The following is a 26,003-nucleotide window of genomic DNA, read 5'->3' as shown; positions in this document are numbered from 1 at the left end:
TGGAGGACCTTGTTTCATTCATGAAACTTACAATGGCCTTAGATAGATCAGAGACTAAGTTTGCTAAATTAGATGTATTGTTCAGAGTTCTCTGTCTGTTGCTGAGTGGATGATGGAAAAGATTTACTATTATTAAACCTATTTCTTCCACCATTATTAAAGCCTTATTGAGGCCTTTGTTGATCCTTCCATGAGAAATTTGGGTGATTTCTCCATGAGGAGTTATAGGTGTTTCCATAAGGTTCACCCATGTAATTCACCTCTGCTATTGTAGGGTTTTCAGGATCATAAGCTTCTTCTTCAGAAGATGCCTCTTGAGTACTGTTGGATGCAGCTTGCATTCTATCCAGACTCTGAGAAATCATATTGACTTGCTGAGTCAATATTTTATTCTAAGCCAATATGGCATTTAGAGTATCAATTTCAAGAACTCCCTTCTTCTGAGGCGTCCCATTACTCACAGGATTCCTCTCAGAAGTGTACATGAACTGGTTATTAGCAACCATGTCAATGAGTTCTTGAGCTTCTGCAGGCATTTTCTTTAGGTGAATGGATTCACCTGCAGAAGTATCCAATGGCATTTTAGCTAATTCAGACAGACCATCATAGAATATATCCAGGATGGTCCATTCTGAAAGCATGTCAGAAGGACACTTTTTGGTCAGTTACTTGTATCTCTCCCAAGCTTCATAGAGGGATTCACCTTCTTTCTGTCTGAAGGTTTGAACATCCACTCTAAGCTTGCTCAGCTTTTGAGGAGGAAAGAACTTGGCTAAGAAAGCAGTGACTAGCTTATCCCAAGAATTCAGGCTATCTTTGGGTTGAGAGTCCAACCACACTCTAGCTCTGTCTCTTACAGGAAAGGGGAAAAGCATGAGCCTGTAGACTTCAGGATCTACTCCATTAGTCTTAACAGTATCACAGATCTGCAAGAATTCAGTTAAGAACAGAAAGGGATCTTCAGATGGAAGTCCATGAAACTTGCAGTTTTGCTGCATCAGAGAAACTAGCTGAGGTTTCAGCTCAAAATTGTTTGCTCCAATGGTGGGGATGGAGATGCTTCTTCCATGTAAATTGGAATTAGGTGCAGTAAAGTCACCCAGCATCCTCCTTGCATTATTATTATTTTCGGTTGCCATGTCCTCTTCTTGTTCGAAAATTTCTGAAAGGTGCTTGCTGGCTTGTTGTAATTTAGCTTCTTTTAGTTTCCTCTTCAGAGTCTTTTCAGGTTCTGGATCTGCTTCAATAAGAATATTCTTGTCCTTGCTCCTGCTCATATGAAAAAGAGGGGACAAAAAAATAATAATAATAGAGATCCTTTTTGCCCAAGCATAGATGTTCCCTTATGTGAGTAGAAGAAAAGAAGAAGAGGAAATCTGAACTCAGAGAGAGAGGGTTCGGATTTTTGGTGAGATGAATTGTTAGTAGATGAATAAATAATTAGAAGGATATGAGAGAGAGAGAGAGTTTTCGAAAATAATTTTTGAAAAAGAGTTAGTGATTTTCGAAAATAGTTTTTTTTTTTGAAAAGGTTAGTAATTTTCGAAAATTAAAATAAAAAATGAAAATAATTAGTCAATTAAAAAGAAATTTTGAAAAAGAGGGAAGATATTTTCGAAAATTAGAGAGAGAAAGAGAGTTAGTTAGGTGGTTTTGAAAAAGATAAGAAACAAACAAAAAGTTAGTTAGTTGGTTGAAACAAATTTGAAAATCAATTTTGAAAAGATAAGAAGATAAGAAGTTAGAAAAATAATTTTAAAATCAAATTTTTGAAAAAGATAAGATTTTGAAAGAGATAAGTTAAAAAGATATTTTTGAAAAGATATGATTGAAATTAGTTTTGAAAAAGATTTGATTTTTAAAATCACAATTAATGACTTGATTCACAAGAAATCACAAGATATGATTCTAGAACTTAAAGTTTGAATCTTTCTTAGCAAGCAAGTAACAAACTTGAAATTTTTTAATTAAAACATCAATTGATGATGATATTTTCGAAAATTATGTGATAAAGATAAGAAAAAGATTTTTGAAAAATATTTTTAAAATTTTCGAAAATAACTAAGAAAAATGAAAAAGATTTGATTTTTGAAAAAGATTTTGAAAAAGGATAAGATTTTTAAATTGAAAATTTGATTTGACTCATAAGAAACAATTGAATTTTAAAAATTTTTGAAAAAGTCAACTCAAATTTTTGAATTTTATGAGAGAAAAAGGGAAAGATATTTTTTTGATTTTTGAATTTTTAATGATGAGAGAGAAAAACATAAAAAATGATGCAATGCATGAAAATTTTGGATCAAAGTATGTGATGAATGCAAGAACACTATGAATGTCAAGATGAACACCAAGAACACTTTGAATGTCATGATGAACATCAAGACTTATTTTTGAAAATTTTTATATGCAAAGAAAACATGCAAGTCACCAAACTTAGAAATCTTTCATGTTTAGACTCTATGGATGCAAAAATGCATATGAAAAACAAGAAAAGATGCCAACCAAGAAAACATCAAGATCAAACAAGAAGACTTACCCAGAACAACTTGAAGATCATGAAGAACACTATGAATGCATGATTTTTTTCGAAAAATGCATAAAATTTTTTAGAAAAAAATGCAATTGACACCAAACTTAAAAATTGACTCAAGACTCAAACAAGAAACATGAAATATTTTTGATTTTTTATGATTTTCTAATTTTTTTGGAATTTTTGAAAATTATTTGTGAAAAAGAAAAATAAGGATTCCAAAATTTTTAATATGAATTCCAGGAATCTTGCACTCTTAATCTAAAGCTCCAATCTGGGGGTTAGACATGGCTTAATAGCCAGTCAAGCTTTAGCATGTAACATCAGAATATACTGCTCATTACTTATCAAATTAACTTGCCTCTATGCTGATGGTTGGAAGCCACTATCCAAAAGAATTAGACATGGCCTTACAGCCAGCCAGGCTCCAACATTTTTCATGAAACACTAGAATTCATTCTTAAAAATTTAGAATAATTTTCGAAAACAGATGAGGAATTTTTGAAAGATTTTTGAAAATTTTTTTGAAAATAAAACAAAAAGAAATTTACCCAATCTGAGCAACAAGATGAACCGTCAGTTGTCCAAACTCGAACAATTCCTGGCAACGGCGCCAAAAACTTGGTGCACGAAATTGTGATCTCAGGCAACGGCGCCAGAAACTCTGTACGCACGTCTTAATAAATTGTTTTTCATTCACAACTTCGATACAACTAACCAGCAAGTGCACTGGGTCGTCCAAGTAATAAACCTTACGTGAGTAAGGGTCGATCCCACGGAGATTGTTGGTATGAAGCAAGCTATGGTCACCTTGTAAATCTCAGTCAGGCGGATATAAAATAGTTATGGAGTTTTCGAAAATAAATAATAAAATAAGGATAGAAATACTTATGTAAATCATTGGTGAGAATTTCAGATAAGCGCATAGAGATGCTTTCGTTCCTCTGAACCTCTGCTTTCCTGCTGTCTTCATCCAATCAATCCTACTCCTTTCCATGGCTGGCTTTATGTAAGGACATCACCGTTGTCAATGGCTACTTTTTATCCTCTCTGGAAAATGGTCCGATGCGCTGTCACTGCATGGCTAATCGTCTGGAGGCATCACCCTTGTCAATGGCTGCATCCCATCCTCTTGTGAAAATGGTCCAAATGCTCTGTCACAGCACGGCTAATCATCTGAGGTTCTCGATCATGCTGGAATAGGATTCACCCTCCTTTTGCGTCTGTCACTATGCCCAGCAATCGCGAGTTTGAAGGTCGTCACAGTCATTCAATCCCAGAGTCCTACTCGGAATACCACAGATAAGGTTTAGACTTTCCGGACTTTCATGAATGCCGCCATCAATCTAGCTTATACCACGAAGATTCTGATTAAGAGATCCAAGAGATACTCATTCAATCTAAGGTAGAACGGAAGTGGTTGTCAGGCACGCGTTCATAGGGAATGATGATGATTGTCACGTTCATCACATTCATGTTGAAGTGCGAATGAATATCTTAGAAGCGGAATAAGTTGAGTTGAATAGAAAAACAGTAGTACTTTGCATTAATCTTTGAGGAATAGCAGAGCTCCACACCTTAATCTATGGAGTGTAGAAACTCTACCGTTAAAAATACATAAGTGAAAGGTCCAGGCATGGCCGAATGGCCAGCCCCCAAAACAAGATCACAGGATCAAAAATACAATCCAGGATGTCAAATACAATAGTAAAAAGTCCTATTTATACTAAACTAGTTACTAGGGTTTACAGAAGTAAGCAATTGATGCATAAATCCACTTCCGGGGCCCACTTGGTGTGTGCTTGGGCTGAGCTTGAATGTTGAACATGCAGAGGCTCTTTCTGGAGTTGAACGCCAGGTTGTAACGTGTTTCTGGCGTTCAACTCTGGTTTGTGACGTGTTTCTGGCGTTTAACTCCAGACAACAGCGTAGAACTGGCGTTCAACGCCCATTTGCGTCGTCTAAACTCGGCCAAAGTATAGACTATTATATATTGCTGGAAAGCCCTGGATGTCTACTTTCCAACGCAATTAGAAGCGCGCCATTTTGAGTTCTGTAGCTCCAGAAAATCCATTTTGAGTGCAGGGAGGTCAGAATCCAACAGCATCAGCAGTCCTTCTTCAACCTCTGAATCTGATTTTTGCTCAAGTCCCTCAATTTCAGCCAGAAAATACCTGAAATTATAGAAAAACACACAAACTCATAGTAAAGTCCAGAAATGTGAATTTAACATAAAAACTAATGAAAACATCCCTAAAAGTAACTAGATTCTACTAAAAACAATGCCAAAAAGTGTATAAATTATCCGCTCATCAAGTACCAGTGGCAAGTAGAGATCCGGTGGTTGATAGGGCGATGGTGGTGCAAAGAGAAGAGGTAGCTGATGAGGGTAGATTGGTAATTTCAGAAAATATTTTGAATGAATGGAATTATTGCAATTCAATTGGCCTTAAATGTCCGAGGATAATGGAGGATGCTGTTATTGAGGGAATCGCTGGATTCAAGGAAGGTCAGGATTTGGCTATTGATGCTGACTCTGAAAAAACCGTTAGCTGGGATTATAAGTGTGACGGGCTGAATGTTAATGACTATTGGAGGGAAAATAATAACCAAAAAGGGCTTAAGGGCTGGCCCAAAAACCAAGCGGTTGGCACATGTGCTGTAGAGAGGTTAATGGGCTACTACTCATCAACTGTTGGGCCAGACGCTGCTGAGGAGGACACGGCAAGCTTGATCCAGCGGGTGGGTCGGGTCGGGGTCCGTCTGGATCGGTATGGTCCATTTCCCGGGTCGTGCTGCGATGCACAGGCCACTGCTGGAGGGGTTACTCTGGACCCTAATGACGCGGATGGAGCACCAGGCAGGAGCGCCACTCGAACTGAAGCGCCAGGTGACTGTCGGGTTGTGCACGGCGCTACAGGTGCTATGGCTAGGCACCGCGCGGCTGACGTAAATTCTTTGGGCCGCCTCCCTATGCCTTCCGTGCATGCTACGCCGGATCGGGTTGGACTCCATCATGAAGGATACGATCCATCCACCAGCCCGTGCGCCGCTGCACATGTCATTGCTGGAGGAGGTGCCCTGGACGCTAATGATGCGGCGGGAGCACGAGGCACTGGGGCTGGGAATCGCGCGGCTAACATGATACCTAAGGGACGCTTTCCTATGCCTTCAGTGATCGATGCATCGGTGACAAGAGGAAATGAAGCCTCCAGGGAAGATGGGTTTGATGGAGAGACAAAGAAGCCAAGTTCAATGCTGGGGAAGGATATTACACGTGGCCAAGATAAGACTATTGAAGACGGTAATGGGGAAGGAACTATAACCACTATTGTTGCTAGCCTTGTTGAGGTCAGTGGAAATAACGGAGCATGCGTGGGTGCTAGTACCGGGGACCAAAGGTTCAGTGATGGTAAGGCTCTTGAAAGAGAAGCGCAGATGATTGAGAATAAAAAGGCTTGGGATCTGGCAGTAGAATCTGGAGCAATGTAGTGCGATGAAGATGATGACATAATGGCGATTTTACAGGAACAGAATGAAGCGCTTGCCAAAAAGAGGAGGTTGGCTAAGCAGAAAGAGAAGGCACGTAGATGCAGACCGAAAAAGCTCAATAAGGTGTGTAACAAAGGTTTATTATGATTTTTAGCTATTGAAATGTTAGGGGGTTAGGAGGGATTGGTAAGTTGAGTATGGTAAAAGATCTCAAAAAGAAACAAAAGCTGAATATGTTAGGCCTGATTGAATCTAAAATGCAAGCTGTGACTAAATTTGATGTAGTACGTATTTGGGGGAGCGATGCTGTGGGGTGGGAGTATGTGGGTTCGGATGGCGCGTCCGGGGGGTTGCTGCTAATGTGGGATGACTTGTTTTTTAGAATGCATAACTGTTATAAAGGGGAGAGATGGCTATGTGTTGAATGAGTCTTATTGAAAAATAATTTTTCCTGTGCTTTCTATTTGGTATATGGTGCTCATACAAGAGTTGAAAAACTTGCTGTGTGGGAGGAGCTGAGCTTCATAGCTGGTCTATGTCACATTCCGATATGCTACATGGGTGATTTTAACGAGGTTACACAGGTTGAAGAGAGAAAAGGTCAGGACAGGTTAACAGTCTCTGCAGAAGATTTTAAGTGTTGGATACAAGATATGTAGTTAGTGGATCTACCGTTGAATGACCGGAAATTTACATGGTTTAGAGGCAACTCTTGCAGCCACATTGATAGAGTTCTAGTGAGTGTAGAATGGACGGAGGAGTTCCTGGAGATTCGATTAAAAGGGGGACCGAGAGGCCTGTCAGATCACTGCCCAATTATAGTGGAGGATACCAATCTCAGAGGCGGTCCACGACCTTTTCGTAGCTTGGACTCCTGGTTTACACATGACGGGTTCCTAAGAATGGTCAGAGAAGAATGGAGGAATCTTGGTGAGCTACAGTTCACAGATAAGTTGAAGGCTTTAAGGATGCCTTTGGGAAGATGGCACAAGGACAATTTCGGTGACATGGACAAGAAAATACAGCGCTTTGAGGAGGAGATAATGAAGCTAGATGATTTGGTAGGAAACGGAGTTTATGATGATACAGTGGAGGCTAGAAGGAAGGCTTTAGTAGGCTGTTGCAAGCAGTGGTATGTCAGAAAAGAACTACAATGGAAATAGATGTCGCGCTCCAGGCATGCGAAGGATATGGATATGAACACTAGGTACTTCCATAACCTGGCGTCGGCAAGAAGGAGGAACAATAGACTTGATACTTTGGTAATTAAGGGAAGGTTGATAAGAAATCAAGCTCGGATCAAGATTGCAATCAGAGATTTTTACAAAGATCTGTACCACCAGGAGAGATCACCGATTGTGGGTTTCAGAGACGGTCTGGTAAATCGAATTGATGTAGAAGACTCAATAGCTCTGGAGAGATTACTGACAATGGAAGAGATAAAGGAAGCTGTTTGGGATTGTGAATCCTCCAAGGCTCCAAGGAGTGACGGATATAATATGAATTTCATCAAGAAATGCTGGGACGAGATTGGTGCAGAGTTCATGACAGTTGTTCTGGATTTCTTTCGATCGTCAAGGTTGCCTTCGGATTCCAATATTACTTGGGTGGCCCTTGCACCAAAGTTCACAGGAGCGAAGGAGATCAAGGATCTTCGACCGATCAGTATGGTAGGTTGTGTGTATAAAGTAATCTCCAAAGTGATGGTTAGGAGGATGAGATCAGTCATACCAGGTCTAGTGGGGGAGACCCAGAGCGCATTTGTGAAGGGACGGAAAATACATGATGGGGCTCTTATTGCATGTGAAACAGTGCACTGGTTAAGGACAAAGAGGAAGAAAGCGGCAATTATCAGGTTAGACTTCCAGAAGGCTTGTGACCGGGTAAAGTGAAGCTTTGTGGATATTGTGCTACAGAAGATGGGCTTTGGATGGAGATGGAGGGAATGGGTGAAGGAGTGCCTAGGTACAACGTCTATATCGATCCTGATTAATGGCTCACCATCTAAACCTTTCAAGATGGAGAGGGGCTTGAGACAAGGTGATCCACTATCTCCATTTCTGTTTGTTCTGGTTATTGATGTTCTTCATAGGATGGTAGGGGAGGCAATCAGGAACAAACGTATTTTGCCGCTGCTGATTGGTAAGGACAATATAGAGTTATCACACTTGCAGTTTGCAGATGACACTATATTGTTCTGTCCACCAGAGGAGGAGACCATCAGGAACTATGCCAGATTGCTAAGATGCTTTGAGATGATGTCAGGGCTATCTATTAACTTTGATAAGTCAAGCTTAATCCCAATAAATTGTGACCAGTAGTGGACTTACAACATGTGTAGCTTATTGGGATTTCTTCCAGTCAGATATCTTGACATTTCCTTAGGAGCAAACCCCAGATTGGTCAGGACTTGGAAACCGATAATTGACAAGGTTGAGGAAAAGCTCAGCTTATGAAAGGCAAAAGTTCTCAATAAAGCGGGTAAGCTTGTACTTATTAAATCTGTGTTAAATAGCTTGCCGATGTACTATTTGAGCTTGTATAAGATGCCAAAAGCTGTGGCATAAAAGTTGATATCGTTGCAGAGGAGGTTCCTATGGAGCAAGGAGGAAGGCAGAAATGGTTTGGCACTAGTAAAGTGGGAGATTGTTCAGGCCCCTAAAAAGGCGGGTGGGTTGGGGGTGGGTGATGCAGTGATTAGAAACACTGCACTTCTGTTCAAGTTGTGGTGGCGGTTTTCAAAAAGAGGAGTGTCCATTATGGAAGAGGGTCGTGTGCTCGTACTATGACTTGAACCCTAATGTGATGTTATCAGCTCAGACATTACCTACTAGAGGGGGCCTTGGAAGGATATCTGTCAGTTGCAGGTCAGGGACAGTAATGTGAGAGAGAAGATGGTAGCGGGGTTATTTATGGAGGTGGGTGTTGGAAGGCGAACTCGATTCTGGGAAGATGTTTGGTTACAAAGTGGTCCGTTAAAGATGAGTTTTCCGAGACTTTTCTCTGTTTCAAACCAAATAGGATCTGTTATAGGGGATTGTGGGTTTTGGGATGGGTTAGAGTGGATCTGAAATTTCCAGTGGAGAAGAGAGTTATACCAATGGGAGTTGGAATTAGTGGACCGGCTACATGAAACCTTAAGGCCGATTAAGCTAGCTTATGGAAAGCAAGATAGAGTTGTTTGGAAGTTCGACAAGGAAGGTATATTTTCAACTAACTCCTTTGTGCAGGTGATGCAGTCAGAATCCGTCCCGGAAGAAATAACTAGCTACAGCTTCACCAGAACCATTTGGAAAGGTTTGGTTCCGCCGCGAGTAGAGTTATTTATTTGGTTTACTTTGATAGGAAGAGTTAACACTAAAGAAAGACTGCATAGATTGGGAATTATTAGCCAGGGTGATAACATATGCGTGTTGTGTAAAAAAGACGTCGAATATATTTATCACTTGTTTCTGGGCTGTGAGTTTACTTGGCAGGTGTGGTGTCATTGGCTATGTGACTTTGGGAGATTGTGGTCTTTTCCGGGCTCGCTGAAAGAACACTTTGAGAGCTGAACAAGTGTTGCTAATAGGAAGGGAGAGCGCAACAAGTGGCTCATATGTTTTTTTTCGGTTATTTGGAACGTTTGGCTAGAAAGGAATGGACGGCTTTTCAATAAGAAGGAAGGGAGTACGGAGGAGGTGTTCCAAAAATCTTTAATCAATTTTAGAAAGTGGAGTAGCTTGGATCCCTTTTGTTGTTGATGGCAATACCGGAGATGACACTAGGGATAATTGTCTATTTATAATCTTTACATGTTTTTTTGTTTGTTTGTTCTTTCGCTCCACTTTTCTGTGTTGAGCTCCTTTGTTCAAAAAAAAAAATAATAAATAATGACGTTTGGTTATTCCAATTTTCAATAGGCAATAGCTAACTATCCGTCATAATTTGAAGTGAAGTTATCTCATTAGATGTTATGGAAGGGTATAATGCCATGATGGTGGGTAAATTTTGGATGAAGAGTGAATGTTTACTTTTTTAATAAAGAAAAAGCCCATGATAAAAAATTTTTAATAAAGAAAAATCAACAAATCTAGTAAAATTTTGCATTCTTCAACAAAAAATCCCATTATGAAAAACCATAATAATCAAGCTATAGAACAAGATAAACAATCATTTTTAGTATCAAACAAATCCTTGCTTATATTGTAAGAAAAACAATATTATGTATCTAATAAAAAAATTTTTTTTTTTCAACATTTGATCAACAATTTTATAAAATCTAAATTCTAATCCCTATATCCTAATAGTATAAAAATAAGGATTTGAATTCTCTAAAGTTTGAATTTCACTTTAGAGAGTAAAGTGTGATCTCTCACCATTTATTTTATAGGTGAGATCAAAAATAAATATGAGAGAGAAATCATTTAAGGATAGAAGATCACATTTTACTCTTTAAAGTATAAATTTAAAATTTAGAAGATCTAAATTCTAAAAATAAAGTATTAAGGCAAAATCTTGACTAATAATCTAATATTGATAAAAAGTATTCTTTCTAAATCCTATTATTTCTCTTCTAAAAAATCTAAAAGCTCCGCTAATTCATCAGTATCAATCTCAAAATCCAACAACTGATAATCAGATTGTAATTCAATTTCACTGGTTGGTTCATTCACAAACCTTTTCAATCTCTCACTTACTTTAGTCACACCGAATTGAAGCAAAGACGGTGAAATCTGCACAAAATTCCACAAAAAATTAATTAAGTAGTGTAAGAGAGAATATAGAAAGCATTAAAAGAATTTCTTTAGTTATTTAAGGACCATATATTGCTACGTAACATACATTCCTCAAGAACATCAAGCTAATAGAGAGTTTAAATTATTTGGCAAAAATAAAAAAGTGGTATTTTTTTTTCAGTAATGCTAGAAAAAAAATTAAAATTTATCTTATTTAGTATTTTTTTATTATTATTAGAATTTATAAATATTAAATAAAATAATAAATTCAATATATTTTTAGCTAATTTTTTTTATCAAATATTTCGGTTTTTTTTCAAAAGTAAAAAGATACTCATTTCATCTATAAATGATTACGAGTTTGGTCCTCTCTCCTATCTTTGACAACAAATTAGTTGTATTGTATTTTAAGAATTTTAGTATAAAAAAAGTCTAAAAGTCAACACTTTTATTAAAATTTGATCAGCATTTAACCAACAATATCTAATTCTTAATCAGCAATATCTATCTCTTAATTATTAAGATTTAATTTCAAATTTATTAGAAGCACTTATTATGTTAAAATCTAATTAATTTAAAAGAGTCAAAATATACGAATAAACCCTAAATAATTCTATAGTTTGTAATTTGTATATGAAAAAGTATAGATAAATAATTTTTAATTAATTAATTTTAAACAAATGTAATTAATAATTATTAATTTTATATATTTTAAAGAATGAAATTTAAATAATTATTAATTAATGATAATTAATTAATATAAAGTACATTTTAAAAATACTTGTTGATTTGTTATTAGTTAGATAGTTGATCATCTAGGGAAATTGTTTGTATATATGCATGTAAGTATACCTCTGCCCGAAGAATATGATACATGGAATTCTCGATGAGTGAGGAATTGACACTCTTGACATCAATATTCTCTTCATTCAGAATACGAATGATTTCATAGAATATGAACTGAGTATCTAATCCACATGTCATTTCAATTTCAACACACGAACCTATTTCATGAACCTCAAGTTGTGGCGGTTTTTGGCGATCAACACCGCTGCAATCACCACGTGTCCTCTTTCTTCGGATTTCCATTCCCAATGACCTCTCTCTCTTCTCCTTAGCCATCTTCACCTTCTCCTCCAAGCTCTTTATGTAGTTTATGGCCTTGTCCACTTGATCAGGCAATGGCAACGGTTCCTTTTACATTTATTTTGTAATGATTATTATAAATAAAATTAGTAGTTACAGAACAATTATATGGAACATCGAGAGAGAGAGAGAGAGAGAGAGAGAGAGAGAGTATACCTTGGGCCTAGGGAGAAGAGAGTTGAGTTTGGAGTAGAGCATCTTCATGTGGTTCCTTCTGTTTTTCTCAATGACCCTTCTCTCAATCTTCTTCTTGTTTGTTGAAGATGGAGAAGCTTGACTTCTACTTCCCAATTGATTCATTGATTTTTTTTTTCGGGTTGTTTATTGTCTAGGGTTACCCTAATTATAATCTAAAAGACTAGAAGGTAGGTTTTGCACTTTGCAAGAGCTTAATTATTAGACATAAACACATATATAGATGTATATGTGCACGTGTGTGTATACCTATATGGAAAATTCTAATTCTGTGATGCTGACTGCTGACACAGTTTTCAGCATGTTACGCTGTGTGTGCGTGTCAAGCTGAGAGATCGATGCGTGCTTGTGGAAGTGTGAAACGGATGTGAACGTGTCCAGCTCCGTGTGTGAGAAGCATTATGCTATTTTAGTATTTTACACCCTCAACGTTCCAACCTTTACTCTGTTATGGCAAACGACACTACCGTTGTGACGTGGCGCAAAATCCCCAGCCTCAAACTAACCTCCTTCAACAACGACGATGTCGTTTTACCTAGCCGCTCCAAACATCTCCGAAACGACGCCACACTCGCCTTTGCCGCCGGCGACGCCAATGGCAGTGGAATCAGCTGTAAATTCGCGTCCGTGTCGGTGGCAGAGACGAGATTCGACAGAGAATTCGCGCCTACGGCGTCTCAGCTCCTTAGACGCCCGCTCGCTGTGGTGGCGCTCGTTCCAAAGGATGGCGCGCTGTTTCTCGCCGGAGCTATCGCCGGCGCTGCCGCGAAGACCGTCACGGCGCCTCTCGACCGTATCAAGATCCTCATGCAGGTGCGGCACGTTCGAACTTCGCGCTTCTGATCGATGTTTCTCAATTCTTAATTCTCTCTCGCATTTTCTCTATTGACAGTTTCCGTTTTCCTTTGCATCGAGGATATTTAATTTTTCGTGAAATGACATTTTGTGTGTGGTTTTTTTAAGTCTTATGTTTATTTTTTTGACAGACGCATGGAGTGATAGCCGGTAAAGCAAGTGCAAAGAAAGCGATTAGTTTGATTGAGGTATATTCAATCCCTTGATTGTTTTTTCAACTTTTTTATATTCTTTTAGTAATTCTTTTTCTTTATTCGTTTGTTTTAAATCTGGATTCTGGAGAATCCGAATAGAGCAATGCTAGGGGGCCAGCAACTTTTGTGATTGGTAACCATCAAATATTCAAATAGCCATCAATGATGATCTAATGGTGTGTGATTGATGTGAGATTTCATCCAATAACTCACATTTTTCTGCTGGTTATATCCTGGCCAAAATTCAACAAAACTGCTGGCCCCTAGACTTTTCCATCCGAATATGCTGTTGTCGAATGGGAAGAGAAAGGAAAGTAAAAATTAAAAAAAATAAAAGGAAAGCTTTTCTTTTTCCCCATCTCTATAGGAAAACGGAAAACCCCTCATATAGTGTTATTCGTTTGTTTTTGTAGGAGTTATAAAATGATTAATATTTAATAATGACCATATGATTGTGTGACTAATTTTACGCCATTCTTTTCCTCTTGGGGTAAAGTAGAGGGAGAAATAAAGAAAGAACAACAGCTAACTTTACATTTGTTGATAAAGAATGCTTACTTATGTCACTAATTATCTATGATTTAAGACTTATATTTGAATATTATATACTAAACCATTTTTTAAGGAAAAAAAAATAGTCTTCCCAATCTCTATGCGTATATTTCCCCCCGTTATAGAGGCATTGAGCACTTTGATAAATCATAAGTTCTTGGAGCTTACATGAATATGATTTACAGGCTATAACAGTTATAGGGAAGGAAGAAGGAATTAAAGGTTATTGGAAGGGCAATCTCCCCCAGGTTTCTCTCTAGTTAGGGACAGGTTTATATTTATTTCTGTTTTTATGGTTCCTTGTAGTGTTGACTAGTGTTTTCATTTGTTTTAGTGTTTCTACTTTTAATGCTCCAGGTTATTCGGGTTATACCTTATAGTGCTGTCCAGCTTTTTGCTTATGAAACTTATAAGGTTGGTTACTTATTTTCTCTCAAGACTTTCTAATGCAAAAGATTTATTGCATAGATCTCCGTTTTTACCTTCTCATTTACAGAAAATTTTTAGTGGCAAGGATGGTAAGCTCTCTGTTCTGGGGAGACTTGCAGCTGGTGCTTTTGCTGGCATGACATCAACTTTTGTAAGTAATTCATTCTTGTTCAGTTTGCTGTTGCTTTCATGATGCTATTGTGTTTCATAGCAAGGATCAATACATATGTTCTAATAATTTCTTCAATTAATGTTGATGTATATGTCTAACTTTGTAAATATGTATGCAGGTTACTTATCCATTAGATGTCCTGAGATTACGATTAGCTGTTGAGCCTGGTTATCGAACAATGTCAGAGGTACGATCCACCTTTATAAATTTTGCAAGATCTGCCTGAGCTGATGCGACATATTGTGGCTTTTCCAGGTTGCATTGAGCATGCTAAGAGAGGAAGGGTTTGCATCTTTCTACTATGGTCTTGGACCTTCTCTTATTGGAATAGCTCCTTATATTGCAGTTAACTTCTGTGTTTTTGACTTGTGAGTTCATTAGTAATCTTTTTACCTTCTACGCAAGAGATTGGATGTTGACATTTGAATTGAAACATCTTGGCTTTCTATGGGTAACAGATTAAAGAAGTCATTGCCAGAGAAATATCAAAAAAGAACTGAAACATCTCTACTAACTGCGGTGCTTTCAGCATCTCTGGCCACACTTACATGTTATCCTCTTGACACTGTACGAAGACAGATGCAATTGAAGGGTACACCATATAAGACTGTATTAGATGCCATTTCAGGTGAATGTTGCTCTTTGTTGGTCTATAGAATCACTGCATCAGAATTTTACAATGCCAGCACATTTATGTGCACATAACGGCAATATACATGTGAAAAACTGGCTTCCTTGTTTAAGCATTGTTAGTTAATCTTGCTCTTGTTATTTGACCCATGGTATTGTTAGTTATCCAGCTGGTATAATTAATTTACTTAAATGGTTTATTGATTTCTTTATGATGCATTGATTTAATTGTTTCCTGTTTTTGTAGAATTTAGAATAATCAGTAATCACAATTTATGATTATATGACGAATTTTTCTTATCCACTGAAAAAGTATTGCCATTGTTGCTTGTGACTGTATATATAATTATACTACCCTGATGTAATTCATAAGGAGGATTCTATAAGCTTCAACACACCAGTATTTTGCAGCATTGCCATAATTATTGTTTCATTGATGCAGGTATTGTGGCACGGGATGGATTTATTGGCTTGTATCGAGGATTTGTGCCCAATGCTTTGAAAAACTTACCAAACAGCAGGTTTCTGTGATCTTCTATTTCTGGTTATGCTTTCAATCTTTATCATGTTATTGATGCTCGGTCCCTTTTCATAGATATAGTTGTATAATATCCTGTCTGAACCCAGTTTCTTCATGAAAGATTGATAGATTCCCATCACTAAGCTTATATTGCAATGATAAATAGGGTTAGTCATGGTTATGTATTTTACTTTTACAGTAGAATACTGGAATATGATTAATCACTATTGTCTCTTCTTTCTTTGTTTCTGCAGCATCAGGCTTACCACATATGACATTGTCAAAAGGCTAATTGCATCTAGTGAGAAAGAATTCCAAACAATTACAGAGGAAAACCGCAACAAACAAATGAAACAATAGTCAGTGATAGTGTGACTCAATTGTTTTGTCATTATTTTGCTGCTGAAATTTTTTGTGGTGGAACTAAGGCTCCAGCGGAATTATCCATAAGTGGAAAATGCTTTAACCAGAGTGCTAGAGTAGTGAAAAACATCTCGGCGGTAGTCAATGATTTATGTGTATCTTGGGCCTGTGAATTTTGTAGTATATAAGATTTTGTGATAGTTAAGTTGTAATGATGCTATTATATTCTTTTGCTGAATGTAGTGTTGTAATTTGTGTAAGGATTTTTTATCTGCCAAATAAAACGTTCTTTTTATAACCTGGCAACCTGCCATTACACTTCTTAGGATATCGTTAAATCAGTTTATTTAAATACAAACTGATCAACGTATTTGGATAATAGTCCAATGATATAATTGGAAATATGGCATCATCTCTGTTCTGTAGGTCGGGTACCGGATAGTTCGGGTAGATATCCTGAGTGAGGGGGGTGATCTCGTCTAGTCGTAGGCCACCGGGTTGGAGTAGGCAGGGTCCCGAGCACTTCACGTGAAAAAGGGGGGGGGGTGTCATCTGCAAAGACATTCCGACGCTCTAGTCAGTGAGTGTGCAGGCGAAAAAGGGGGAGAATGAGGTGTGACGTACCTTGAGGGAAGGGTAGGTCCTTCCCCATATATACCGTGTCAGAGGTGGGCCCTGCAGGGACAGGCCCACCTTCTTCGAGGCCTCCCTTGCACAGCTGTGGCGAAGCTGTCAGGGACGCGTGTCAGGGACGTGTGTCCGGGTCGGAATCTGAGCGTCTCACCCCCGACCGTTCGGGTCGGGTGCTGCTCGGGTCGGGCCGGCCCTTAAACTGCTTGGGCCAGGCCGTAATAGTGCCCCCGATGCGCCAGCAATGACCGTGAGGATTGTTGGTGGCGCGTCATCTCCCTTCTCGTGTGGCGTCGTCAGGCCGGCCGTCCGTGGGGTGGACGTGCCTCTTGTGCGCGTGTCTGTTCGTTGTTGGAACGACCGTTTGTCGCCTCGTTCTTCGCGCAGGGCATTTAATGCTCATAATGGGCTGGAAAACCCCGTATGCAAAGACTATTTTGCCCCCAGGTCTTTCACGCTTCCTGGGTGGCAGTTTTAAACAGTTTTGCTTTGATATTTTCCCTTTACATTCTTGCTCCTGCTATCTCATTCTTCTTCACCCAAAAAATCCCAGAGCATCCCAGAGCTTCGTTCTAGCATCTCCGTGCATCTTTCCTTCTTCCTTCTCAGTTTTCGCAACCGATTCAGGTAATCTTTGATCCTCTCTCTTTTCTGCTTTATTGTCGTACGTTTACTGCTTGCGTTAGCTCCATGTTCTTGCTGTTTTTGTTTGATCCTTGTTGCTAGATGGCTTTCTAGTGCCAAGTAAATGCGTTAGGGGAGGGGTACCATTCCAGGGTAGGCTTTTAGGTGGCTTGCATGATAGGTATAGCTTTAGCCATGCTTGATCTTAACTGTTGAATAGGATGGACATAGTTTCTGGGTTTTTCCTGGACTCCCGACCTCATAGACTAATGGAGTGGTACCCCCACTGTAGGTATGTCTCGCGTCGTTTCCCGGGCTTCTCCTTCCGCCGCGAACTATGACCCCTACGCTTGGGTGACCTCCGATGTGAAGGACTCGCCAAATCAGATGGATCTGGAGGAGTTGACGGAGTTCCGGCAAGCCGGGTATCTGTGCGGGGGGACAAACGAGGAGGCCAATTATGACTCCTTCGTTCCTACCCCCAATGAGCGGCTGTATGAGATTAATTTTCGCTCCCCCGGGTTGCCGACTGGATTTGGTTTTACAAAGCCATGTTCACCCAGGTTGGCGTTCGCATACCGTTTTCCGACTTTCCGATGTCGCTTCTTAATCGGATATCCGTGTCGCCGTCGCAGCTTCATCCGAACAGCTGGGCTTCTATCCGCTGTTTCGAGATGGTTTGTGAATATCTCGAGCTGCAGGTGTCGGTGGATGTCTTTCTCTTCTTCTTCAACCTTACCAACCCTTCCAAACAAGGGAAAGCGAGGAAAGGGTTCCTGTCTTTCCGATCTGCCCAAGGTCGGAGGGTATTTAGCTTGTTCGAGGACTCTTATCATGGGTTCAAAGACAAATACTTCAAAGTTCGTCCCGTCAAAGGTCGCCATCCCTTTTGGTTGTCGCTAGAAGGAGAACGCCTCATTCCGACGTATTGGAGCTTCGGGGCGGGGTCTAACACCTTCATTAAGGTGAATTTTTCCTCCGAGTTTCTGACCCTAAACTTTTCCAGGTCCCCTTCGGGTTCGGGTCTGGGTTTGTCGTCAACTCTGGCATCCAGGTCGGCGAGGAATACTTCTGATGCCTCTTTAGACTTCTTTCTTAACGAGAGACTGGCGTTGTCGCAAGCGACTGCTGTTTCCAAGTCTCCCCTCACAGACCCTACTGACCCTTCTTCAGTTATGAACTTCATTACCAACATCCTTGTGCTGATGACTCCTCCTAGGTCATTGATTGTCTTTCTCCCCAGGATGATGTTGTAAGCGGTGGAGTCTCGTAGGATCACGAACTCGGCCATTATCGTTCTTCTCCCCTGGCCTTGTCCCAATGAGGTTGGTAGGGTGATTATGCCATCTGGCTTGATGAAATAGTTGCCGAGCCCCACAACGCCGTACTGGTGAGTCTGTAGGTCGGCGTCCCTTAGGCCTAAGGCATCGAACACATTGCGGAACATGATGTTCGAGTCTTCCCCCGTATTTACAAGGATTCGTTTGACGAGACCGGTTCCTACTCTAGCCGTTATGACCATGGGGGGGCTTTCTCCGACTTCGTCAAACCACTAATCTTCCGGGCCGAACGAAATGTGTGGGAGTTTCATCGTGCCTCGCGTAGAGGACAAGGAGACCACCAGGACTTTGGCGACTTTCCTTTGTGCCGACCTCGACCTAGGTGCCGCGTTCCTAGCTGTTACCACATTCACTATGGTGAGGCCCCGGTCGTCTTCCTCCAGTTCTTGGCGTCGCTTGGCTGCTCGAGTCCTGTCCTCGCCGTCCTGGTCGCGGTTCCGTCATCTCGGCTCTCTAATGAGGTGGGAGAATTCAGCTAGCTTCCCATCCCTGATCGCTTGTTCCAACGCGTCCTTCAGGTCGAAGCAATCCTGTGTTTTGTGCCCGTAGCCTTTGTGGTAGTCGCAGTAAAGGCTTCGATTTCCCCCTGTTCGTTCCTTCAGTGGTCGGGGTTTCGACAAGATCCCCTTTTCGGCGATTTGTTGATAAACTTCCATGATTGGTGCAGTGAGGGGAGTGTAATTGGTGAACTTTCCGACCCGAGGAAACAGTCTGGGTGCCTTGCTCGGACCGCCGTCCCTGGCGTGTTCCTTTTGACCTTCTCTGCCCCCGCGGTGCCGGTCTTGGTTATAGGAAGGCTGCCGTTTGTTGGCGGCCACGACTTGGCTCACTTCTTCGTCGTTGATGTACTCCTTGGCTACACATTGGATCTCCTGCATTGTCCACACCGGCTTCGTGGTGAGGTGCTTTCTGAAGTCCTCGTTCAGAAGTCCGTTTGTCAGGCACAAGCTTGCAACTGAGTCTGTCAGCCCATCTATTTCCAGGCACTCGTCGTTGAATCTGTCAAGGTATTTCCTGGTAGGCTCGTCGGGTCACTGAGTCACCCCGAGCAGATTGATTGGGTGCTTCGCTTTTGCGATCCTGGTCGTGAATTAGGCTAAGAAGGCATGGCTGATGTCCACGAAACCGGTTACCAAGCCCTGCGGGAGGTTATTGAACCACCGTATTGCAGGTCCCGCCAGGGTGACCGGGAAAGCGCGGCACCTTACCTCGTCTCCCACTCCCTCTAGGTTCATCCTGGCCTCAAAGGCCGTGAGGTGCTCCAGCGGGTCTTGCGTTCTGTCGTACCTCATGTCCGTTGGCTTGTCAAAATGTTTTGGCAGCCGAACCTCGAGTATGGAACGATGAAATGGGGTCGCTCCCATTATCACGGGTCCCCGCGTTCTCGTCGTTCTCCCTTCGTCGGCGTCCAAACGAGCGCCTTCGTGTCCGCGATCTGTAGTACGCCGCCCCTCTTGCCTGGCATAGATGATGGGGTCGTGGCGTCTTCTCGCGCGTCCTCTTTCTCCCGCGCTCTCGGACTCAGCCTGGGGGCTGGCCGTGCGTCTGGAGTGGCTCCTAGAGTGAGAGCGGGAGTGGCTTTGTTCTGGGGTGTGCTGGTCGTGTTCCCTGTCTGCCAGCCGGCGTTCCAAGTCTTGCATCATGTGGCGTAGTTCTTGCATTATTCTGGCGTGGTTGTCGCCAGTTCCCCCAAAGGGGCGTCTCTCGTGAGATTGTGTTGTGTGTCTTGGAGGGGATCTTGTGCGCTGCTGGGAAGCAGTAGCGGCGTGGTCCTCTCCGGGCTCGGCCTCGCGTCCTGTTCCACCTTGGACCAGTACGAAGTCCATGGACGAGTCCCCACAGATGGCGCCAATGTTCTGTAGGTCGGGTACCGAACAGTTCGGGTAGATATCCTGAGTGAGGGGGGTGATCTCATTTGGTCGTAGGCCACCGGGTTGGAGTAGGCGGGGTCCCGAGCACTTCACGTGGAAAAGGGGGGGTCACCTGCAAAGTCACTCCGACGCTCTAGTCAGTTAGTGTGCAGGCGAAAAAGGGGGCAAATGAGGTGTGACGTACCTTGGGGGAAGGGTAGGTCCTTTCCCATATATACCGTGTCAGAGGTGGGCCCTGCAGGGACAGGCCCACCTTCTTCGAGGCCTCCCTTGCACAGCTGTGGAGAAGCTGTCAGGGACGCGTGTCAGGGATGCGTGTGCGGGTCGGAATCTGAGCGTCTCACCCCCCAACTATTCGGGTCGGGTGTTGCTCGGGTCGGGCCGGCCCGTAAACTGCTTGGGCCAGGCCGTAACAATCTCAATAAGAAATGCAGCGCAATTATCATAATTTTTCCATTAGTGATGTAACAAGCCTACTTGAACAAGATTACCGATTTTGTCATTGGAATAAAATTACATTGACAATCAGGATACATTCAATTGAAAAGTTAAGATAGATGGTCATAAAAATGGGTGGGTAGCTTTGAAGATCATCTTCATGGTTCTCACATTTTCCTAGATGTGCAGAAGACATCTCAATGACTTTCCGGTGGTCAAAAGATCAAAGGCTTTGTTTATGTCCTCAAAGGCAAGCTCATGAGTGATAAAATCATCCAACTTCACCACCTAAAAAGTAGAGTGTCATAAACTTTCTTTATAAGCGAAGAACTATCTTTTAGACTGTTATATTTTGTTTTAGGCTATGTATATATGTTTATAGAATTTTCGCATGTATATTTTGTATTTTGTCCCTCCTAAAAATTGACTTGGAGAAAGAGGTGTTTCTTCTGTAGTTTGAGTTTTATTTTGGGTTGTATATATATATATATATACTCTGGCCGGTCTTAGCTTCGCAGGTAGAGTCTGGAGTTTGATATCTATATTTTGGAACTCTGATCTGTGTATTATGTCTTTAGCCTTCTTTAATCTTGCCTATCCGTTTTACGCTTATTCGTACAAGTGTGACATAATTTTCTGTTTTTTTTTTTTCATTTTTGTTTAACTTATTTTTTCAAGGCTCCTAATTATAAAATTCTTTTCAACTATATGTATATATTTTCTTTTAGAGGTCGTAATATCTCGCCACCTCTACTTTGCAACTTCAGCGTAAGGCTTTGTGTGGTAGGGTATTACATTATGATATCAGAGCAGTTTGTTCTTGTAGAGCCTGAGGGACAGACTTACTATGCTTCTGAGCATACTCTTGGTGTATGTATATGCTAATTAGGATATCTAATTGATATATGTGGCATATTCGTTTATGAGCATGCATTTGGGAGTTTGAAGCATTAGACTTGAGATATTGATACCGATCACATTGATATCACTTGTTTGGTGTGAAGAAGAACCAAATAATGACTCGTGGACGCGGACGCAGTCGAGGCAGAGGTCGGAATAGTAATGTGAAATCTGAAACAACTATGAATAATCCCGTGGACTTTACAAACGCTTTGGAGAACATGGTGGCTGCTATGCAGGCAACGGATGAGGCCCTTGGTCAGCAAGTTAATAACGAAACCAGAGGTAACGGTGAAAATGGGCCGATGACCTTAGCAACTTTTTCGAAGATAAACCCACCAACTTTTAGAGGAACCACAAATCCAACAGAGGCTGATAATTGGTTTCAGGCAATGGAATGAGCTTTGCGAGCGCAATAAGTACCTGAAGATCAGTGTGTTGAGTTTTTTACTTATCAGCTGATGGGTGAAGCTCAGTATTGGTGGCAGGGGACCCGACGCCTTCTGCAACGAGATAATGTTGCAATCCCTTGGGATGTATTCCAATCCGAATTTTATAAAAACTATTTTCCAAACTCAGTAAGGATGGCAAAGGAGCTTGAGTTGCTACAACTGAAGCAGGGTCCTATGTCAGTGGCAGAGTACACCAATTAGTTTGAAGAATTATATCAATTTTCTAGGATTTGTCAGAGACCGGGGGATTTTGAAGAATGAAAATGCATAAAATATGAAGGTGGTCTACGAAGTGACATCCTGAGTACAGTGAGCTCAATGGAGATCAGAGTTTTCTCTGAACTGGTAAAGAAAAGTCGAGTTGCTGAGGATTGTGCGAGAAAGGCAGCATTGTACAAGGGTGATTACCAAAATTTTGTTAGGAGAGATCAGGGGAGGAACTTTGCGCCTAGAGGATAGAATTTCAAGCAAAGCGGTTATGTCCCACAATAACATCTGGGTCAGAATAATTTCTGGAGATTCAATAATAACAACCAAGGAAGAGGTAAAGGAAAACAGATTCAGTATCCTCCCAACAACTTGACATGTAAGAGATGTGGGGCGTATCATCCGAACACCCCATGCAGAGCTGGAATGGGTGTATGCTACTACTGTGGTGGACCCAGACATCTTTCCTGGAATTGTCTAGAGAGGAAGAGGCAGGAAACTGAGGGAGTTCAGCAGCAGGGATGTGTATTTACCATGTCGGCGGATGGTGTTGAGAGGTCAGACACTCTGATCCGAGATAATTGTGAAATGGCTGGTAAAACTTTAATTGCCTTATTTGATACTGGAGCATCACACTCATTTATAGCATTCGAGAAAGCCAGTGAGTTAGGGTTGAAAATAGTTATGTTGGCCTACGACTTAGAAGTGGATACTGCTATCTCTGAAGCTATTGTGACTAGGTTAGGCTACCAACAAGTTTATTTCGAATTAAACAATGAACCTTTGTTCATGATTTAATTCGTCTGCCAATGACTGGCCTCGATCTCATTCTGGGATTGGATTGATTATCAAAGAATCATGTTCTGCTCGATTATTCTAAAAGATCACTGCAGTTTATGTCGAAAGGTTCAGAAGGACAAGTGGTGGCGAATGGATATTACTTAAATTCTCTCATGGTGAATTGTAGTGAAAGTGAGTGTTCGGGATTCATACTATTGGCTACCAGTGTGTCGGAGGACGAAAAAATTTTGAATCAGATTCCAGTTGTAAATGAATTTCTAGAAGTATTCCTTGAAGGCATAACTGAATTTCCTCCTTCCCAAAAAATCGAGTTTGCGATTGAGCTGGTTCCTAGAGCAGGACTAATTTCAATTGCACCTTACTGAATGTCACCTTTGGAGCTGGCTGAGCTTAAGGCTTAGCTACAGGAGTTAATGAGTAAGAACTTCAATCGTCCGAGCGTTCTCCATGGGGAGCACCGGTGTTGTTCGTGAAAAACAAGGATGAAAGTATGTGACTGTGCGTAGATTACCAGTAATTAAACAATGTAACCATGAAGAAAAAATATCCATTGCCGAGAATTGACGATCTGATGGACCAATTGCAAGGAGCCAGTATCTTTTTCAAGATTGACTTAAGGTCTAGTCATCACCAGATAAGAGTGAGAGATAAAGATATCCCGAAACTGCTTTCAGAATTCGATATGGTCACTATGAATACACTGTGATGTCATTTAGGTTAACCAATGCCCCAGATGTGTTCATTGACTATATGAACCGGATATTTCGTCCTTTCCTGGATGGATTCGTCATTGTCTTCAGTGATGATATTTTAATCTACTCTAAGACTAAGAAGGAGCACACAGAACACTTGCGGATCGTGCTGCAGATTCTGAAAAAGAGAAAGTTGTACACTAAAATTTCTAAATGTGAGTTTCGGAAGAATGAGGTAAAATTTCTGGGTCACGTAGTGACTAAGTAGGGAATAGAGGTGGATCCTTCTAAGGTTGAGGCAGTAATGGATTGGGGATGACCTACATCAGTGACAGAGATTAGAAGTTTCTTAGGTTTGACAGGATATTATCGGAGGTTTATCAAGGGCTTATCACAAATTGCATTGCCTTTGACAAAGTTAACTCGAAAGGATGCGCCATTTGTCTGGACATCAGAATGTGAGGAGAGCTTTCAAGATTTGAAGCAGAAACTGACTACAGCGCCTGTGCTTGTGTTACCTAAACCTAATGAGCCTTTTGAAGTGTATTGAGATGCTTTGTTGAAAGGTCTAGGGTGTGTGTTGATGCAACACCGGAGCGTGGTAGCTTATGCATTGCGTCAGCTGAGACCTCATGAGATGAATTACCCAACTCATGACTTGGAATTGGTGGCAGTTGTATTTGCATTGAAGATTTAGAGGCATTACTTGTACGGAGTGAAGTTTCAAGTCTTCTCTGATCACAAGAGTCTCAAGTATCTCTTTGATCAGAAGGAGCTCAACATGCAGCAATGAAGGTGGATGAAGTTGCTAAAGGATTATGACTTTGAGTTAAGTTGCCACCCAGGGAAGGCGAACCTTGTAGCGGATGCCTTGAGTCAGAAGTTATTGACAGTCGCTTGGATGATGATTAAGGAAGAGGAGTTGGTGAACAAGTTTGGGGATTTGAGACTGGGTGTCGGAGAGTTTAATGGGAGTATATGCCTGAACAAACTGTAGATCTCTAGTGACTTCAAGTCCAAAATTTTAAAAGCTCAACAAGACGATCAGAAGTTACAAAAGGTGTTGCTAGCAATCAAGATGGGAAAGCAATGGGAAGTTTTGTGGGATGGAGATGGAATATGGAGGTATAAGGGTAGGATTTGCGTGCCAAATATTGGAAATTTGCGGCAAGATATCTTAAAGGAGGCGCATAAAAGCGGATTCTCTATCCACCCGGAAAGTACCAAGATATACCATGATCTGAAGATGATGTTTTGGTGGCCAGGAATGAAGAATGATGTGACGTTGCATGTTTCAAAATATTTGACTTGTCAGAAAGTAAAGATTGAACACCAGAGACCATCCAGAACATTACAACCTTTAGAAATTTTGCAACGGAAATGGAAAAGTATCGCAATGGACTTTGTGTCTAGAATGCCGAGGACTCTGACAGAATTTGACGCAATATGGGTGATTGTGGATCGGTTGACAAAGTCTGCACACTTTTTGCCTATCCGAATGAGTTATACCTTAGAGGAGTTATCCCGTCTGTATATCAATAAAATTGTAATACTACATGGTGTGCCTAAAACCATAGTTTTTTTAATAAAGATCCTCGTTTCACTTCAAGATTCTGGGGAGCATTTCAGAAAGCGTTTGGAACTCAATTGAGTTTAAGTACCGCGTACCATCCTTAAACCGATGACCAATCGGAAAGGACAATTCAAACCCTAGAGGATATGTTGAGGGCTTGCATTTTAGACCAACCGGCGAGTTGGGATCGGTATATGCTGCTAGTGGAGTTTACGTATAATAACAATTACTATGTGAGCATCAGAATAGCTCCATATGAGGCTCTGTATGGGAGAAAGTGCCAATCTCCACTATGCTAGTATGAAGCTGGGGAAAAAGTTTGTTAGGGTCTGAGTTAGTAGCTGAAATCGCCGAACAGATTAAGAAAATCCGAAACCGAATACTTACCGCTCAGAGTCGCCAGAAAAGCTACGCTGATCAGAGACGGAAACCGTTAGAATTTGATGAAGGAGATCATGTATTCCTAAGAGTTACTTCAACAACAGGAGTAGGTAGAGTGCTCAAAGCAAAGAAATTAAATTCTCGTTATATCAGTCCGTTTCAGATCCTGAAGAGAATTGGGCCGGTGGCGTTTCGGATAGCTCTACCACCGCATCTTTCAAACCTACACGACGTGTTTCACATGTCACAGCTTTGGAAATACACTTCTAATGTTAGCCACATTTTAGAACCTAAATAA

At 41.0% G+C, this 26,003-nt stretch overlaps 3 protein-coding genes and 1 non-coding gene across 5 annotated transcripts; 3 read left to right on the top strand and 1 right to left on the bottom strand.

Annotated features, from left to right (window-relative positions):
* The first annotated feature begins 635 nt into the window (after positions 1-635).
* Positions 636-743, top strand: LOC112732190 (small nucleolar RNA R71). Its single transcript, XR_003167926.1, has one exon. It is a non-coding gene; the product is annotated as a small nucleolar RNA R71 (small nucleolar RNA).
* Positions 744-4,409: 3,666 nt separating this feature from the next.
* On the bottom strand, positions 4,410-12,279 carry LOC112727983 (transcription factor bHLH162). Of its 2 annotated transcripts, XM_072209606.1 has the most exons (4): positions 12,043-12,279; positions 11,593-11,934; positions 10,682-10,737; positions 4,410-4,704 (listed from the first exon to the last, which is right to left on the bottom strand). In XM_072209606.1, exons 1-4 carry the CDS (start codon positions 12,184-12,186, stop codon positions 4,545-4,547), a joined length of 702 nt encoding a protein of 233 aa, XP_072065707.1. In that variant the 5' UTR covers positions 12,187-12,279; the 3' UTR covers positions 4,410-4,544. The 2 variants fall into 2 exon arrangements, with proteins under 2 accessions (XP_072065707.1, XP_025633731.1); XM_025777946.3 differs by lacking the exon at positions 4,410-4,704 and having other exon boundaries at positions 10,178-10,737.
* Positions 12,280-12,411: 132 nt separating this feature from the next.
* On the top strand, positions 12,412-16,094 carry LOC112727982 (probable envelope ADP,ATP carrier protein, chloroplastic). The gene is made up of 10 exons (XM_025777945.2): positions 12,412-12,894; positions 13,068-13,124; positions 13,868-13,930; positions 14,040-14,096; positions 14,179-14,262; positions 14,402-14,470; positions 14,539-14,651; positions 14,742-14,911; positions 15,356-15,434; positions 15,688-16,094. Exons 1-10 carry the CDS (start codon positions 12,532-12,534, stop codon positions 15,791-15,793), a joined length of 1,161 nt encoding a protein of 386 aa, XP_025633730.1. The 5' UTR covers positions 12,412-12,531; the 3' UTR covers positions 15,794-16,094.
* Positions 16,095-23,591: 7,497 nt separating this feature from the next.
* Positions 23,592-26,003, top strand: LOC140176834 (uncharacterized). Its single transcript, XM_072208388.1, has 4 exons — positions 23,592-23,677; positions 23,776-23,986; positions 24,749-25,277; positions 25,651-26,003. Exons 1-4 carry the CDS (start codon positions 23,592-23,594, stop codon positions 26,001-26,003), a joined length of 1,179 nt encoding a protein of 392 aa, XP_072064489.1.

The sequence above is a fragment of the Arachis hypogaea genome, chromosome 12, assembly GCF_003086295.3.
Source record: "Arachis hypogaea cultivar Tifrunner chromosome 12, arahy.Tifrunner.gnm2.J5K5, whole genome shotgun sequence".
Classification (NCBI taxonomy): Eukaryota; Viridiplantae; Streptophyta; class Magnoliopsida; order Fabales; family Fabaceae; genus Arachis; species Arachis hypogaea.
Note: the sequence above shows the minus strand (reverse complement) of the source record. Positions and strands in the feature narration are given on the sequence as shown.

Coding starts and splice junctions, on each gene's coding strand:
- LOC112727983 (XM_072209606.1), bottom strand. CDS start 12,186: ATGAATCAATTGGGAAGTAGAAGTCAAGCTTCTCCATCTTCAACAAAC. Junction 10,738..11,592: donor ATCATATTCTTCGGGCAGAG/GTATACTTACAT, acceptor AATTTTGTGCAG/ATTTCACCGTCTTTGCTTCA. Junction 4,705..10,681: donor GTAAGTGAGAGATTGAAAAG/GTTTGTGAATGA, acceptor CTATAATTTCAG/GTATTTTCTGGCTGAAATTG.
- LOC112727982 (XM_025777945.2), top strand. CDS start 12,532: ATGGCAAACGACACTACCGTTGTGACGTGGCGCAAAATCCCCAGCCTC. Junction 14,263..14,401: donor CTGGCATGACATCAACTTTT/GTAAGTAATTCA, acceptor ATATGTATGCAG/GTTACTTATCCATTAGATGT. Junction 15,435..15,687: donor AAAAACTTACCAAACAGCAG/GTTTCTGTGATC, acceptor TTGTTTCTGCAG/CATCAGGCTTACCACATATG.
- LOC140176834 (XM_072208388.1), top strand. CDS start 23,592: ATGAAGAAAAAATATCCATTGCCGAGAATTGACGATCTGATGGACCAA. Junction 23,987..24,748: donor GTGAGTTTCGGAAGAATGAG/GTAAAATTTCTG, acceptor AACAAACTGTAG/ATCTCTAGTGACTTCAAGTC. Junction 25,278..25,650: donor TACCTTAGAGGAGTTATCCC/GTCTGTATATCA, acceptor AAAGTTTGTTAG/GGTCTGAGTTAGTAGCTGAA.